The sequence below is a fragment of the Pelodiscus sinensis genome, chromosome 15 (assembly GCF_049634645.1).
Source record: "Pelodiscus sinensis isolate JC-2024 chromosome 15, ASM4963464v1, whole genome shotgun sequence".
Taxonomy (NCBI): Eukaryota; Metazoa; Chordata; order Testudines; family Trionychidae; genus Pelodiscus; species Pelodiscus sinensis.
Genome location: NC_134725.1, coordinates 5277942 through 5291665, shown reverse-complemented (window position 1 = coordinate 5291665; position 13724 = coordinate 5277942). Strand labels below are relative to the sequence as shown.

Below are 13724 nucleotides of genomic sequence, written 5' to 3'. Positions count from 1 at the left end.
GGGGGCTAGAGAGTATCGGGGGGGGCTAGAGAGTATCGGGGGGGGCGCAGTGTCCCGGGCGGGGGGGGCTAGAGAGTATCGGGGGGGGCTAGAGAGTATCGGGGGGGGGCGCAGTGTCCAGGGCGGGGGGGGGGCTAGAGAGTATCGGGGGGGGCTAGAGAGTATCGGGGGGGGCGCAGTGTCCCGGGCGGGGGGGGGGGCTGGAGAGTATCGGGGGGGGCGCAGTGTCCCGGGCGGGGGGGGGCCGCAGTGTCCCGGGCGGGGGGGCGGAGCCGGGGGCGGGCTCTGCGCTGTGACGCGCCCCGGGCTGGAGGCGCCGGGCCCGGAGCCCGCGGGCGCTGCGCCATGGGAGGCCCCGCGGAGCCCGACCTGTACCGGGACACGTGGGTGCGCTACCTGGGTGAGTGCGGGGGCCTGGCCGGGCAGTGCGCGGGGAGGGGGGGGGGGTGTAGCCACCCGGGTGCGGGGGGGGCTGTGTGCACCCCTGCCCACGTGCGCTGGGGAGCGGACCCGTGCCCCTTCCGCCCAGGGGATCCCCTGGGGTGCTGGAGCCGCCCGGCCTGGCTGCTGCTCCCAGGGTGACCTTCCTACCGTCAGCTACCCCCGGCCTCTGGGATCCCGCCCCAGCCTGCAGCACAGGGAGGCCGCTGGGCTAACACCTCTGGGCACGGCCGTCCTACAGCCCCCCTGCGGAGAGCCCCAGCGCAGCAGCGGCGCCCCTCCCGCCTGCCCCTGCCCCTGCCCCACGGGGGAGCCGCCCTGTGCGGTCCGGCCCAGCCCTGCTCTCCCAGGGTCGCTCTGACCTGGGCGACTGGGCAGCTGAAGGCCAGTGTTAATACATGCAAAGTCATGCACATTGGAAACCACCCACCGGCTGGACTCAGAGAACCAAGGAACCTGCAGGGGCCTCCTGTCCCTCCCCTGCCAGCCCCAGCCCCAGCCGCCATCCGTCCACCCTGCCCTTCAGTATCTCCAGCAATAGAGATTCCACAACCTCCCCAGGCAACTCATCCCAGTGTTTGACCCCCCGCCAGGCGGGAAGTTTCTCCTAATGTCCAACCTCAACCTCCCTGGCTGCAGTGTAAGCCCCTTGCTTCTTGTCCTGTCCTCAGAGGCCAAGGAGAATTTTTCTCCCCCTCCTCTTAAATACTTGAAAGCCGCTCTCATGGCCCCGCTGAGCCTTCTCTTTTCTGAACTACACAAGCCCGATTCTTTCAGTCTTCCCGCCTAGCTCATGTTCGAGACCTTGCATCATTTTTATTGCTCTTCTCTGGGCCTTCTCCAATTTCTCCACATCTTTCTTGAAGTGTGGCTCCTGGAATTGGACACGAGGCCAACTGGGGCCTAACCAGCGCAGAGTAGAGCGGAAGAATGACTTCCCGTGTCTTGCTCACAACACGCCTGTTAAATCGGCTTTGCTTTTTTTTTTTTGGCAAGCATCACAATGTGGCCTCATTTAGCGTGTGGTTCACTCTGCCTTCTAGGTCCCTTTCTTCCTAGACAGTCACTTCCGATTCGGTGTGTGTGAAACTGATTGGTGCTTCCTAAGTGGAGTATTTTGCATTTGTCCTTATTAAATGTCATCCTGTTGACCTCAGAGCGTTTCTTCCTTTTGTCCAGGTCATTTTAAGTTATGGCTCTGTCTTCTAGAGCAGTTGTTACCTCTCCCAGCTTGGTATCAGCTGGGAACTAGACTGGTATGATTTTGCAGAAATACTTAATGGAAAAACTGTTTTCCATTAAAAGTATTTCCGCAAAAGAGCATCTAGATTGGCAAGTGCCTTTGCGCAAAAGCATCTGTGCCCAGTATAGACGCATTTTGCGCAAGAAAGCTCCGGTGGCCATTTTTGCCATCAGGACTTTATGCAAAAAATTCCTGTCCCTACGTACACTGACCTCTTGCGCAAGGGGGCTTTTTCCCTGACCAGGAGCGTCAGAGTTCTTGCGCAAGAACACAGCCAATCTTACATTGTCATCAGTGCTCTTGCGCAAATTCAAGCGGCCAGTGTAGACAGGCGGCAAGTTTTTGTGCAAACTCTTGCCAGTCTAGATGCACCCAACAAGCGTCCTCTGTATGCTAGCATCTAAATTGTCCATGATGGGGTCTAAATTACCTGTTACCACCCAAGACAGAGATCTTGGAGTCACTGTGGCGAGTTCTCTGAAAACATCCCCGCAGTGCGCAGCGGCCGTCAGAAAGCAAACCCAATGTTAGGAGGCATTCCAGGCGGGATCGAGAATGAGACGGAATACCTTCCTGGCACCGTATAGATCCATGGCACAGCCACACATCTAAAAAATAAAACCATCTTGGCCTGGGAAGAGAGTCAGAAACAGGCCACACGGGCGGGTAAGGGCTTGGATCGGCTTTCGCCTGAGGAGACATGTAAGATCGGGACGTTCCCCTGCGCCACAGGGACGGCTCAGGGGGACGATGGAGTCTAGAACGGCGCCGGGTGCGAAGAACCGAGAGCAGGAAGTGGCATGTGGCTGGTGACGCCTCTTCTGGCGCCAGCCCCGCCCCTGCTGAGCTGTGCCCTTCCTTGCAGGCTATGCCAATGAGGTTGGCGAGTCCTTCAGAGCCATCGTGCCTGTCTCGCTGGTCTGGGCAAGCTACGGGGTGGCCACCTCCTACGTGGCGGCCGATGCCATCGACAAGGGCCGGAAGGCAGCTGCTGTGAGTGTCCTGGGCTCTCCCACCCCCTGTATACCATCACCCCCCCATGCACACTGCTATACACCCCCAACATGCACAGCTGTGCGGGCACAGCGCTGTACACCCGCCATGCACACACCCGCACATGTGCAGTCACAGCTGTGTACACCCCCAACCTATACCCCTGTGCATTCACAGCTTTACACCCAACCCGCAAACAGGTGTACGTGTGCATGTACACAGGCCTCCACACCGTCCCTGCACCTGCAGAGCTGCACCGTCTCACCCCCCCAGAGCTGTACATGCCCAGAGCTGTACATCCACAACTGGCACACACTGCTGTACTTGTGCACACCCACAACCAGCACCCACCCCTGTACACACCCCCAGGGCTGTACACTCACAACTGGCGTACACAGGTGTACTCATGCACACCCACAACTAGCACCCACCCCTGTACACACCCCCAGGGCTGTACACTCACAACTGGCACACACTGCTGTACTCATGCACACCCACAACCAGCACCCACCCCTGTACACGCACCCAGGGCTGTACACTCCCAACTGGCACACACTGCTGTACTCATGCACACCCACAACCAGCACCCACCCCTGTACACGCACCCAGGGCTGTACACTCCCAACTGGCACACACTGCTGTACTCATGCACACCCACAACCAGCACCCACCCCTGTACACGCACCCAGGGCTGTACACTCCCAACTGGCACACACTGCTGTACTCATGCACACCCACAACCAGCACCCACCCCTGTACACGCACCCAGGGCTGTACACCCACAACCAGCACCCACCCCTGTACACACACCCAGGGCTGTACACCCACAACCAGCACCCACCCCTGTACACACCCCCAGGGCTGTACACTCACAACTGGCGTACACAGGTGTACTCATGCACACACATTGCCTCTGCTGAACATGTTCTCACTCCTCCCGTGCAGCTGCAGTCTGTTCCCAGTCCCATAGCGGATCCTGTGCCCTCTTCCCCCACCATGCGCACCCTGCCCCACGCACTCTGTGCTCCCCCGCAGGTGCACCAGCAGGACGCAGGCCGGACAGCGCGGGTGGCCGTGGCAGTGGGGGACACCTTTGTGTGGCAGGCACTGGCCTCCGTGGCCATCCCAGGCTTCACCATTAACCGGATCTGTGCAGCCTCCCTCTACCTCCTGGGCACCGCCACCCGCTGGCCCCTCCCCGTCCGCAAGTGGGCGACCACGGCCATCGGCCTCTCCGCCATCCCCCTCATCATCAAGCCCATCGACAGGTAAGGCTGCGCCGGGGCCGAGGCAGATGCTGGCGGATCTGAGCTGCTGCTTACTAGCCTCCCCCAGCACCTGTGGCAAAGCCACCAGCTGGTATCAGAGCTGGAGGGGCGGGGCCCATGCATGGCCCTCAGGGCAGGTACCAGCTGGGAGGGGAGAGAGCCGGGCACAGACGCCGCCCTCCAGCCCCTGCCCACAGGCCCCGGCGGGGCCGTAACCCCAGCCTCTCCTCGCTGCAGGTCCGTGGATTTCCTGATGGACGCCAGCCTGCGCAGGCTCTACGGCAGGGAAGAGAAAGGGCCCTCGTCCTAGCACAGCCGGCGCCACGGCCGCCCTCACCTCCTGCTGCCCCCAGCCCGCTGCTGGGATCGCAGCTCTTCAGCCCGATTCAGGAGACGTTGGCGCGGGCCGGGCTGGCACCGAAGCCACGGGATCGGGATTCACTGTGAACCCTGGCGGCAGGCCAGCTGCACTCACTCCCCCGCCCAGCGCCGGCCGCCAGTGCCCCCTCCCCCAATAAACCAGTTCAGCCTGAACTCGCTCCATGGCCAGGCCAGTGACTGAGCTGTCGTGCGGTGCAGGAGGGTGAGGAGCCGAGGACCGGCCAGGCCCCAGCCGACGCAGGGTGTCCCTGGCAGGCCCGGCTCCGGGCAGCAGGAGGCTGACCAGCAGCGCCCCCCTCGCTCCAGCTGCTGTCCCGTAGCCCTCGGTCCCTGGGCACTTGCCCTGCAGGCCAATAGGGTGTTACCCCAGTGATCCCTCAGCCGCTTGGGCTCTTGTCACCCCCCACGGGCAATGCCCGTCGGCCAGCGCTGGAGCCAGAGGTGCCCAAGGCACCAGCCACGGCTTGGGCTGGGCTGAGGCAGTGGTGGAGGAGGAAGACGGGCGGCGTGAGGGACCCCACGTGCTCCAGGGCCATGGCCGGCCCGTTGGAAAGCCGCGAGCCAGGAAACCCCACCTGCTCCAGGGCCCATCCCTCCCCTCCCCCCGCGACGCTGGCCGAGGGAAGGACGAGCCAGGAGCCGGCCGTTCGCCAAAAGGAGCCTTTATTGCCGCAGGCGGGCGGCTCAGGCCTTCTCCGCGGCCTCCGCGCTCGAGGTGCCGTCGGCGCCGCTCTCCCTCTCCGGCTCGGCCGCGCCCAGAGCGCTCACCACGGTCTGCAGCTCGGTGTGGAAGGGGTACTCCTTCCGCTCGCGCAGCCGGCCCCCGGCGCCGCGCCGCCACAGCCGCAGCCAGGCCAGGCCCAGGCCCAGCGCGCCGCCCACGAACAGGGCTCCCACCAGGCAGCTGCCCGCGAACGCCACGCCCACCAGCAGCAGGTGCTTCAGGCTGCGGCAGCGCTCTGGGGAGAGACATCGGGGTGAGCCCGGGGCCGCTGCTTCTGCTCCAGGACCCCCCCCCCCCCCCAGGATAGGCCCGCAACGGCTGCTCCAGGACCCCCCCCCCCAGGATAGGCCCGCAACGGCTGCTCCAGGACCCCCCCCCCCGGATAGGCCCGCAACGGCTGCTCCAGGACCCCCCCCCCAGGATAGGCCCACAACGGCTGCTCCAGGACCCCCCCCCCCCCCGGATAGGCCCACAACGGCTGCTCCAGGACCCCCCCCCCCCGGATAGGCCCGCAACGGCTGCTCCAGGACCCCCCCCCCCCCGGATAGGCCCGCAACGGCTGCTCCAGCCGCCCCCCCAGCGGGGGGTCTGAGCCCTTCCCCGCTGCCCCCGCCCCCCCGGGCCCTGGCACCTACCTTCGTACCACGGAGCCTGCGCCTGGTGCACCGCCACGGGGCCAGCCACCGTCCTGTGCAGCAGCCCCTCGCCCACGAGCGCTGGAGGGAAACAGACCTTGGAGCCAGGCTGGCCGAGCGCCCCCCAGCCGTGGGGCAGCGCCGTGGGGCAGCTGCAGCCACCTTGCTCCAAGGAGCCGGGCGTGGAATTCGCAGCACGCAGACCCCCCGTGCCGGGCCTCGCTCCACACCAGGGGCAGCTCGCAGGGGTAACCCCGGCTGAGGTAGCTCCGTGCCCCCAGGCACCCCCAGCCAAGTGGGTGGAGGGAACCACTGGCTGCTCTTGCTGGGGCCTTGGGGCCCACGGGAGCAGCGACCGACTCCTCTCGGAGCTGAACCCCCCTTACACCGAGGGGCCCGTCGAGCGCAGGTTCCCTCTAGACTCTGCTCCCCTGTTGGCTGTTGCTGCCTCGAGCCCCCCCCCCCCCAGGCTCACGGGTGCCCTGAGCAGAGCCCCAAACTCCCCCCTTGGGACTGCTGCCAGGCCCTGCCCGCGGAGAGCAGCCTGGCCAGGGCCCCCCGCACGGATCCGCACGCGGGGCCCTGGGCCCGGTACCTCTCGGTCCTGGGGGCGCAGGGTCAGCAGGGCAGTGGCTGGTACAGCAGCTGCACTTCCAGTCCTGGGAAGGGTCCTCCAGGTCCTGCCAGCTGGAGGGGGAGGGGAGTCACTGGGCCTGCCGACGGGGTGCCCAGCAGCCCCAAGTGCTGCGGGGGCCCAGCAGCCCCAGACCCTCTGGCCACTAGAACCCAGTGGAACCTGCCGCCCCCACCTCCGCGCTCACGGATCAGAGCCGGGCTCCGGCAGCTCCCAGGGGGACACGGGCGCCACCGGAGCCCCAGCACCCCAGGGGGTCACGTGAGCCAGGCAGAGCCCCACCCCCTTTGCGGCGGGCAGGACACGGGCGCCACCGGAGCCCCAGCACCCCAGGGGGTCACGCGTGGCCAGGCAGAGCCCCACCCCCGCGGCGGGCAGGACACGGGCGCCACCGGAGCCCCCAGCACCCCAGGGGGTCACGCGAGCCAGGCAGAGCCCCACCCCCTTTGCGGCGGGCAGGACACGGGCGCCACCGGAGCCCCAGCACCCCAGGGGGTCACGTGAGCCAGGCAGAGCCCCACCCCCTTTGCGGCGGGCAGGACACGGGCGCCACCGGAGCCCCAGCACCCCAGGGGGTCACGCGAGCCAGGCAGAGCCCCAGCACCCCAGGGGGTCACGCGAGCCAGGCAGAGCCCCCAGCACCCCAGGGGGTCACGCGAGCCAGGCAGAGCCCCCAGCACCCCAGGGGGTCACGCGAGCCAGGCAGAGCCCCCAGCACCCCAGGGGGTCACGCGAGCCAGGCAGAGCCCCAGCACCCCAGGGGGTCACGCGAGCCAGGCAGAGCCCCAGCACCCCAGGGGGTCACGCGAGCCAGGCAGACCTGAGCGCCGTGCGGTTGTAGTAGCAGGACTTGCTGGCCCGGCGGGCGCGGCTCCCCGGGCCCCAGGCCGCCAGCTGGCAGTGGATGTAGACCTGGAAGAGCGCGTGAGCTCAGAGCCTGGGCCGCCGCCAGGGAAGCCGCAGGCCCAGCGCCCCACAGGCCCAGCGCCCCATGTCCGGCGGGGCCCAGAAGCAGCCGGGATGGGGCAGGGCCCGATTGCTGCACCCCTCCCACCCATGGGGCGCAGGCCGGGCCGAGGAGCCGGCACGGAGGCAGAACGGTTCTGGACCGAGCCAAGCGCCAGCCTGTGGCCAGGCCTGTGCCGGGCCGAGGGGCAGCCCCAGGGACCCCCCGCCAGCCCCCAGCTCCACGGAGGCCGTGCCGGGTGCCCCACCAGGGCTCGGAGGGGCAGCTTGGAGCCCGGGCAGGAGGCCAGGCGCTGCCTAGATCCCCAGGCATGGCCAGGGCAGAGCGCCCAGCAGGGGACACTGCAGGCTGAGGCAGGGCAGGTGGCTTTCAGCTGGCTCAGCCCGGGCTGGGGGAGACAGATGCCTCCCCAGCCCCCCCTTTGTCCCTGGCCGAGCCCAGCCCCCCGGGCCTCACCTCTTCCTCCGCGTCGGCAGCCAGCAGGAACGCCGGGACGGTGAACTGCAGGGCGGACTCCTCCGGCCGGCGCCAGGCAGCCGCGTCCAACCCGCCCCCGCGCAGACACCTGGAGCCGGCAGAGGGGTCAGCACAGGGTCCCCTTCTGGGGCGAGGCAGCCTGAACCCACCGGCCTTGGCGCCCCACTGCCCCGGGGATGGGCACGGCCCAGGAAGAGGGACGCCCCATGTGCCTTGTAGGGACACGTCTCCCCGTTCGAGCAAGGGAGCCCGACTCCCAGGTCTCGAGCCCCAGGGCGTTAAAGGGCCCTGCATTGGGCGCAGGGGCCCCGGCTCCTCAGCCCTCCCCCGGCTCAGGGCCCAGCGCAGCCTGGATGGGGTGTGCGCCGAGTCCTTGCGTGGGACCCGCCCCCGGCCCGCGCAGCGACCCACTCCCCTGCCCCGACTGACCCGTGCTCGTTCACCAGCACGTAGAGCCGCCGGGCCCGGCTCAGGCGCTTGGCCCGGGCCCCGTAGCACTCGTCCACGTAGATCCGGGGCGGGACGCCCCAGCTGGCCTCCACGCTGGCCTCCACGTGGATGGGGGAGCCCGGCACGTAGCTCAGGGGCTCGGGCGCGGCGCTGAAGTGCTCTGGGGAGGGAGGACAGGCGTTATGGGCGCCAGCTGGTGCACCGACACCCCCTCCCAGCACCCAGGGGTGGGCAAGGCCCGTCAGGCACAGCTACTGCTCCTCACCAGCACCAGCCGCCCTCCCCAGGCCAGGCCCGCGCCGATGGCAGCAGCCCGGCACTCCTGCTGCCCCGGAGCCAGGGCTGGCCCCTCCCAAGCCAGCACGGAGCCGCTCAGACGTGCTCTGGGGCCGGGCCAGGGCGGCTGAGGGGAACAAGCTTCCCCACCCCCCAGTGGTGCACGGAGCAGCTCAGGACAGGAGCTACGGGCAGGGCTGGGGTCTCACCCCACGGCTCCGCTGCGGCCGGCCAGAGGCGGGAGCCCTGGGAGTAGCCTGGCAGGCCCATCCCGCCATTGGGGCCAGCGCCCCGGAGCTGGTCCCCCGACCCGAGGAGCCGGGCTGAGAACGGCAGTGGGCAGACTGGGGAGAGCCGACACTCCCTCGGGGGGCCCTGCTTCCCCGCACAGCATGGAGGACCGCACACGGCCACGCCCGCCGGCACCACCAGCCCCCCGGCTCGGTCAGGCTGGCGTGGGCGGGACGGCAGAAGGAGCCCCGGGCATGGGGCACGGAGAAGGCGGCTCTCGCCCCGTGCAGCCCCCGAGCGCGCAGGGACCCACCGTTCAGGATGCGGAGGTGGAAGCGGATCTCCGCAGACGCTCCGGAGAGGCCGCCGTGCAGGGCCTGGGTGCGAGTGGGAGTCCTGGCCAGCAGCCGGCCGGCCCTTGTGGTAGCCGAGGAGGGAGCCGCAGGGCTGCCGGTGCTGGGTGAGGGGTCGTCCCAGAAGGGGGACACCAGGTCCTTAGCAGCTGCGGGGGATGGAGAGCCAGGCTAGAACACCGTTCCTGGGAGTGCAGGCTACTGACGGGGCCCCAGTGCCGGCTGGAAACCCCCCAGGACTCTGCCGCCCATGGGGACCCTCCCCACTACGGAGCTGGCTCTGGGCCAGGGTGTTCCAGCCTTGGCACGGAGAGTTGTGGCAGCTCCTACAGCATCGCCCAGCCCCGCCGAGTTCTCACCTCTGCACTGCGGCGTGGAGTTCCACAGGTAGGCCAGTCGCGGCCGTTCCCAGTGGCCCCGAGCAGGCACATGGGAGCATCTCCGCCTCCCCGCCCCGGTCACGAGGCCGAGCCCTCGATTCGTCCATGCACCATGCAGGCACCTCCGCCCCCTCCCAGCACCCTGCCAACCAGGGCCATGGGACCTCCGCCACGGCAGGACCCACTGGGGGTGTTGGTTCTCTGGGTGGAGGGGCCGTTCGCCCGGCTGGGTCCCCAGGGGGCCGCTCTTGCCCCCACAAGAGGGTGGAAGGGCGTGGGTGGGTGCAACAGCCCTGCGGGGGGGGGGGGGGGGGGGAGCGGCTTCCTTTGGGCCGTCCGGAGCGTAAGGGGGATGGTCCAGTCAGAAGCGGCCCCCAGGGGAGCCCCGCCCGGGCTGCCCGCGGAGAAGGGGCCGGGTGAGCCCCCAAGCCAGGAGGTGGCCGGCGTCAGCCTGGGGCTCGGCCGCCCCGGGGCAGGGGAGCGCTCACCCGTCAGGACCTTGTGGAAGAGGCTCATCTTGGCAGCCTGCGTGGCCGTGGCCTGTGGCTGTGGACCGGTGGTGGGGCGTGAGGAGCCGTTCCATGGGGCGGGAGCCAGCTCGGGGGCAGCTGGGGAAGGAAACGGCTGCTTATTGCCCCGACAGCCGGGGTCAGCAGCTAGAGGGAACCGCCCCCCCTCCGGCAAGGGAGCCAGGCGCCGCAGCACGTGTGGGGCTGCCCTTGGCCAGCCCCCCGCTGTCTCAGGGCACGGGGAGCGGGGTGGAGGCCTTGGGCCCCCACTGGGGTACAGCTGGGCTGCCCCAGACCCCCCGCCCCGCAAGCTCCAGCTGTAGCGGAGGCGCGTGGGGCTCAAGCCAGGGACCAGCCCCACCCCAGCGTCGCCTTCCGGCCTCCACAGCCAGGAGCGCAGACGGAGCAGGCCAGGCGCTCGCAGCCAGGCAGGGCCAGCAAGGAGACCCCCCCGCCCCCCCAAACAGCAGCCTCTGCCCTGCACAGACAGCAGCCGGGGCACGACAAGGTGCCCCACGGGGCGCCCCACGCTGGGCCGGCGCGTCGCAGGGCGTCCCTGTTGGGCACCTCGGCCGGCAAGGCTCCGACCCGGGGGGACAGCCCAGCTGCACGCCAGCCCCTGTGCTTCAGGGCACAGCTCTCCCCCGTGCCCCACGCCGGCTGCAGCTGGGCCCCTCTCAGCGCCCCACTGCCGGCCAGCAGGCCCAGGGCACCCACAGCAGAGCCCCCGACAGCCCTGCCCCGCCCCAGCCACCCCACAGCAAGAGGCCGGAGGCCAGGCCTGCCAAGCAAGGGCCTTGCCTGGGGAAAGCCCCCAGCTGCTCTGACTGCCCAGGAAGAGGGGAGAGCAGGCAGGGTGCCCAGCCCGGCCGTAGCATTTCCCCCCCCCCCACACACACACCCAGCCTAGCAGCACTGCACCCCCCTTACCTGGCACCCCCCTTACCTGGCACCCCCCTTACCTGGCACCCCCCCCCCACACACACTGCACACCCAACCTAGCAGCACTGCACCCCCATTACCTGGCACCCCCCCACACACACCCAGCCTAGCATCACTGCACCCCCATTACCTGGCACCCCTCTGCACACCCAACCTAGCAGCACTGCACCCCCCTTACCTGGCACCCCTCTGCACACCCAACCTAGCAGCACTGCACCCCCCTTACCTGGCACCCCCCTGCACACCCAACCTAGCAGCACTGCACCCCCCTTACCTGGCACCCCCCACACACACCCAGCCCAGCAGCACTGCACCCCCCTTACCTGGCACCCCCCCACACACACCCAGCCCAGCAGCACTGCACCCCCCTTACCTGGCACCCCCCCACACACACCCAGCCCAGCAGCACTGCACCCCCCTTACCTGGCACCCCCCACACACACCCAGCCCAGCAGCACTGCACCCCCCTTACCTGGCACCCCCCACACACACCCAGCCCAGCAGCACTGCACCCCATTACCTGGCACCCCCCACACACACCCAGCCCAGCAGCACTGCACCCCCATTACCTGGCACCCCCCACACACACAGCCCAGCAGCACTGCACCCCCATTACCTGGCACCCCCCCCACACACACCCAGCAGCTCTGCACCCCCATTACCTGGCACCCCCTGCACACCCAGCCCAGCCACTCTGCACCCCATTACCTGGCACCCCCCACACTGCAGCACACAGCACAACAGCCAGGGCCACCCTCCAGGGAGCCATCCTGGAGCAGAAGTGATTCAGGGCAGGGCTGCCCCAGCCCCTGGAAATAGCCCGGCCGCAGGTGCTCGGGGCGGGGCGGACGAGCCCCACCTGCTCCCTGGGGGCGGGCGGGGCTGCAGCTGGCGGAGATGCCCTGGGCACCTGGAGCCGGGACGGGCTGAGGGGAGGCCCCTGTAGCTCCCGGGCTAAGGGCCCAGTGTCCCTGGGACGCCCGAAGGCCCCCTGACTTCGTCTCGCTGCCAGCGGCTGCTCACGGCCCCGGGAACTCAGCAAGGGGCTCCGCTTGGGTCCTGCCCGAGGGGAGCCAGGCGCCCCGTCCCGACCGGGCTCTTTCCAGGGTTCAGGTGCCCGGCTCAGCGCCTGGCCCCCAGCCGGCCAGTCCTTATGGGGAGCCCCGCTGGCTTTGGCCCTTGCTCCTGCCACCGCCGGTCCCCTGCCGCCCCCGCTTGCTCGGTGGCTGGAAACCACCCTCGTTCCCTTCTGTGACGTAGTGGGGGTACCTGGCTGGTTTCTATGCTGCTGGCTCTGGGGGAACCCCCACTGGCTGCTGTGGGTACCACGACCCAGCAAAACAGGATGAGTCACTATGCAAACCAGTGGCCAGACACCCCCCATGGAGAGGAACAAAGGAAGGTGGAATGCTGCCTTGGCTGGGGGGCAGGGCTGGAAGTTAGGGAGTTGGTTGCTGGCTGTCGGAGGGCATGGATGGGACAGCCTAGGGAGAGGAGCTGGAGTTTAGGGGCCCAGTCTCCCCCATCTCAAGGGGGCCTGAGGCATCCTAGCCCAGTTCCTGTGACCAGATTACATCTGTGCTGCGCTGTGCTGGAGGAGCAATAAACCACCCTCAATTCCACTGGCTGGTGCAGTCTGTTTGTGCCATTTCGGGGTGCAGGAGATGGGGAACCCCCAACGTGCCGTCACACTGGTGTCAGAAGTGGGATGCACTGCACCCCGTGGATGAAGCTCCCAGCGGCAAGCGACAAGGCGCAGTAGAAGCAAGAGCCCTGGAGCCAGGCGTGCTGGAGACAGAGCGAAGCGGTTCCTGGGAATCGTGGGGCGCTGCAGCACTAGACTGGTGAGTCTGCACCGAGGGGCCCAGCGGGCAGATGGCCTACGCCCGACTCTTGAAGGCAGAGCTGGTGGGGCTGTGCAGAGAGAGGGGCTTGCCTGTGCGGAAAGCAGCCAAGGCCCAGCTGATTGCCCAGCTGGAAGATAATGACCAGCCACAGGGCCAGGATCTTGTCCCCAGGGGAAGCAGCCAGACCCCCCCTGAGAGTGTGTCAGGCTCAGAGAGGGGGAGGAGCGCTGGAACCCAACGGAGAGATGAGACAGCGTCTCCCGGGAGGCCTGCAAGCCGTAGCCCATCTAGGGCAGGGGCCAGCCCAGCGGAGCTGCGGCGGCTGGAGATCCAGCTGCGGATCAGGGAATTGGAAGTAGAGGACCGAGAGAAGGAGCGCCAAGACCAAGAGAGGGACCGCCAGGACCGAGAGAGGGAGCGCCAGGACCGAGAGAAGGAGCGCCAAGATCGAGAGAGGCAGCGACAGCATGAGCTGGCCATGGCAGAGCGGAGAACCAGCGGGGCACCGGCTGCGCCAAGTGCGGATGGGCCCCAAGGTCCCAGGGCTGCCAGCCACTTGGAGAGGCTCGTGGTGGCCCAATTGAAGGACATGGGTGACATAGACGGGTTCCTCAGCTCCTTTGAGAGGGCCTGTGGACTGCAACGGGTTCCCCCAGCTGACTGGCTGCAGGAGCTCATCCCCGCACTGAGCCAGGAGGCGGCCGGAGTGCTCAGTCAGCTGGAGGACCTACAGCCAGGGGATTACAACCGAGTCAAGGAGGCCCTGCTGCACAAGTTCGGGCTGACCCCCGAGATGTACAGGAAGAAGTTCCGGGGGGTACAGAAAGGGCCACGGGAGACCTATGTGGACCTGGCCTCCCGCCTGGCGCAATACTGCCGCAAGTGGGTGTCTGGAGTTGGAGCCCAGACCGCAGAGGAGCTGCTCAAGCTGGTCATGATGGAGCAGTTCTATGAAGCGTGCCCACCCAAACTG

The 13724-nt window shown here is 68.1% G+C and overlaps 2 protein-coding genes across 2 annotated transcripts; one reads left to right on the top strand and one right to left on the bottom strand.

The window, feature by feature from the left end:
• The first annotated feature begins 251 nt into the window (after positions 1 to 251).
• MTFP1 (mitochondrial fission process 1) lies at positions 252 to 4479 on the top strand. Its single transcript, XM_075897909.1, has 4 exons — positions 252 to 400; positions 2550 to 2677; positions 3713 to 3945; positions 4183 to 4479. The coding sequence occupies exons 1-4, from the start codon at positions 346 to 348 to the stop codon at positions 4253 to 4255; spliced, it is 489 nt and encodes a 162-aa protein (XP_075754024.1). The 5' UTR covers positions 252 to 345; the 3' UTR covers positions 4256 to 4479.
• A 493-nt stretch (positions 4480 to 4972) lies between these two features.
• Positions 4973 to 11762, bottom strand: LOC142818455 (uncharacterized). The gene is made up of 9 exons (XM_075897908.1): positions 11613 to 11762; positions 9942 to 10061; positions 9034 to 9222; positions 8193 to 8373; positions 7743 to 7851; positions 7140 to 7231; positions 6281 to 6372; positions 5686 to 5766; positions 4973 to 5285 (listed from the first exon to the last, which is right to left on the bottom strand). The coding sequence occupies exons 1-9, from the start codon at positions 11671 to 11673 to the stop codon at positions 5011 to 5013; spliced, it is 1200 nt and encodes a 399-aa protein (XP_075754023.1). The 5' UTR covers positions 11674 to 11762; the 3' UTR covers positions 4973 to 5010.
• Positions 11763 to 13724: the final 1962 nt, after the last annotated feature.